Genomic DNA, 3419 nt, shown 5'->3' on the forward strand with positions numbered 1-3419 from the left:
GGACGTTCCACAGAGCGGATGGCAGGTGAGCTCCACGCTACAGGCCCTGAGTTTGAGTTTGTTCCCCTGTGAGACAGGCCCAGCCCGTCACTCCAACCATACACTAGGTTTTACATGATGCAAGACAGGAGGGATTTTCTGGTCCCAAGAGCAGACGGGGATTGTCTGGGGTTTCCCGAGTCCAAATTTGCATGCAGTCTCCTGAGTGTGCACTATTCTATTAGGACCATTCTCTGACTCACCAGCTAGGTAGTTGAATTCTACTCTTTGCAATGCGCATTGCAGCCAATACCAGGTCTGAATTCTACCTGGTGACCAGAGACCAGGACCTTTATAAGGTGGAAGGCTCAGTGCCCTTCCCAGACTCAGCTCCTGGTGAAGCTCGCAGCCATCAGCCATGAAGGTCCTGTATCTCCTCTTCTCGTTCCTCTTCGTATTCCTGATGCCTCTTCCAGGTGAGATGGGCCAGCGAAATAGGAGGTTGGACAAATGGAAGATTGGGGCAGAGGCTGTCTGTGTCTGCCTCCTCTCTAATTCTCCGAACCCTCCCTCTCTTTCTCACCTCCTACCTCCCTCTCCCCTCTCCATCCGTCTCTCCTGCCTCTATCTCTCTCCATCTCTCTCTCCTACCCCTCGCTGCTTCTCTCCTGCCTCTCCCTGTCCTGCCTCTCTCTCTCCTGTCTCTCCTCTGTCTCTCTCTCCTGCCCCTTGCTCTCTCCCCCTCTCTCGTCTATCTCCCTCTCCTGCCTCTCTCACCCTCTCTCTCTCTATTTCCTACCTCTCCCCCCCCCTCCTGCCCCTCACTGTCTCTATCAGGTCTCTATCTCACTCACCTGTCTTTGCTCTCTCTCCCTCTCCTGATCCTTGCTCCTTCCCTCTCTCTCTTTCCCTATGTCTCTCTGTCCTGTCCCTCTCTTTCCCTCTCTGCCCCTCCTGTCTCTTTCTGTTTCTCTCTCTCTCTTCCCTATCTCTCACTCTCCCTCTCTCTCACCCCTCCCCACAAGAGCTTGTCTTTCTCTTTCATCTAGACTGAGTAGACCACATTCCTTACTTAATAGAACCAGGCATGGGTTCAATATAAAAGGAGCTTGCGAGCCCAATGGACACCTCAATCAATCTCTCTTTTAGGCTGATATGAAGGGCCCAGTAGCTAAACTCATCTCCTCACTGCTTTCCACGCTATGACTGCTAAGACTACGGTTGAAACCCATTAGGTGACTTTTTAAAAATAAAAGACAGAAATGTTACTTTATCTAAAGAAAGAAGTACAGAATGTCACTTTCTAAGGGTTTGCATTTCAAGGGTAGATACTGCAACTTGGACAACTCCAGAGAATCTTAAGCCCCCGCCTAACCTCTGGGAACTACTGCTACAGACACTCTGCCCCTGGGTCTTTTCTGATCCGAGGCCCTGAGAACGCTTCCCTGCCGCGAGGCCACTGCAGGTTCACAGGACAGGGACGGCCCACCGAAAGCAACTTTTAAACCTGGATGCCGAACCTTCATTTTCTCCTTGATATTATGGAAATAAAATAGAAAGCATGAAAGGATAAAAGAGAGAGAGTGGAAGAGAAGGATGGAGAGAAGGAGAAAGAAAATTTGAGACTGAAACCTAAAGTAACCGATATTATGTTGTCAAAGCCTCGTTTTATCAATTTTGTTTATGGGTGCCAAATTACAAGGGAACAATGGGGCTCTGAGAGGCACCAGAGACCTCGATATTTTCCAACACGTAGCACAGTACCAGGAACAATGGAAGGAAGAAAGGGAGGGAGGGACGGAGGGAAGGATAAAACAAAGAAGGGTGACATTGGAACCAGGACTTAGATCTAAGAAACAAGCCGTAACAAAAGCTATTACTACAGTGAATGGTGGGTTTCAGCTGTAAGTTACTCCATGTTAAGTTCATACGCGTCAATTCCAGCCCAGCGAGATGCATGCTTTGATTCCATCTCAGTTCTCATATTTAACAGACTAAACCAGGCGTCCCCAAACCTTTTACACCGGGGGCCAGTTCACTGTCCCTCAGACCGTTGGAGGGCCGCCACATACTGTGCTCCTCTCAGGCTTGGGAAAGACGCCCACTGCTGATTTACTCAAGGTCATACTGACACAGGGTTTGTGGCTTTGCAACATGGGCTTTGAATTCTAACGTGCTGTTTGCTTTTTTTTTTTCCCTGTTAGGTGTTTTTGGTGGTATAAATAATGCTGCTAGCTGCAAAAAGAGTGGTGCCATATGTCATCCAGTGTTTTGCCCTAGAAATTTTAATCAAGTCGGCACCTGTGGTATCCCTTTTACAAAGTGCTGCAAGAAGAAATGAGGAGGCCGAGAAGCTTCTGTGGCTGATGTGGATTCAGAAAGGGCTCCCTCAGCAGAGCCGTGTAACATGTAAACCAAATTAAACGAGTGTTCAAAGACAGAGAATCTAGACGCTGATAATTGCGGCAAGTTCATGGTGTTGGTTTGGGCAGGCCACTCTCCGGCATCCTGGGAATGTCCTTCTCTGCTCTGCAGACCAGTGCAGTGATCAGGGACACCACGCTGGAGCTTGGAATGCTTTCCAGGGTCACAGCCATCTGTCCCACTGCGTCCCCTGACCTTCCCTAGTCGCTCCCAGCATTTTCCTAGAATGGGTGCTTCCCTCCTCCTGCATCCTCTCCTTTCATGCCCTCACCTACCCCTCACCATCCCTAAAAAGAGCAAGCCCAACTCAAAGACCACTTCCCTCATGGAATCACGGGAGACCCGCCAAGGGAGGAGATGCCCAGTCCTCTGTTCTCTGCAAGCGCTCCCTTCTTCTGGTTTATGTTTCTCATGCCATTATGCTTCCTACAGAGGTGCATGAGTTTTTAATTCTCCATTTAGCTATGAGATTTCTACTGGTGTGGAGTTCGTCTTATTTATGTGCTGGTCATTCATAAACTATTTCATCAATTGGATGGCAAAATGGAGTTATACAAGGCTTTCCTTACACACAAACATCATAGGATCCAAGTAAATGCTGTTAAAAACAAGTCCTTTTTGAGAGCACCGTTAAATGAGGACGATATAGCATGGGACACAAGGAGAGGGAACCAAACCAAGAAAAAAGACAGCATCGACTCTAAGGGGAAGTATTAAGATCACTCCCTGTCCCTGCTCTCTCTCCTTGGGAAGGTTTGGTCCTTAAATCATGAACTCTGTGAGTATATCCTACATGTTTAAGAAGCTTTCTATTTCTTCACGTTAACTCTGCACTAAATGTGCATGTCATCTACCTCTGGGAAAATAAAACCCAGTTGTAAAATAATGCATTGTTTTTCCTAGTCTCAAGATTGAAAAAAGCAATCAGACCTTTTAGAGTAAATGCATTTTTATCTGGTTACAGATTTTATCTAGATTTGATGACAGAGCCAGGACTAGGATTAAGTGAGGGAGGC

The 3419-nt window shown here is 47.5% G+C and overlaps 1 protein-coding gene across 1 annotated transcript; it reads left to right on the plus strand.

Annotated features, from left to right (window-relative positions):
- The first annotated feature begins 258 nt into the window (after positions 1 to 258).
- On the plus strand, positions 259 to 2417 carry LOC101047470 (defensin beta 4A-like). Its single transcript, XM_003944604.4, has 2 exons — positions 259 to 455; positions 2184 to 2417. Exons 1-2 carry the CDS (start codon positions 398 to 400, stop codon positions 2318 to 2320), a joined length of 195 nt encoding a protein of 64 aa, XP_003944653.1. The 5' UTR covers positions 259 to 397; the 3' UTR covers positions 2321 to 2417.
- Positions 2418 to 3419: the final 1002 nt, after the last annotated feature.

This window comes from Saimiri boliviensis, chromosome 13 (assembly GCF_048565385.1).
Source record: "Saimiri boliviensis isolate mSaiBol1 chromosome 13, mSaiBol1.pri, whole genome shotgun sequence".
NCBI lineage: Eukaryota > Metazoa > Chordata > Mammalia > Primates > Cebidae > Saimiri > Saimiri boliviensis.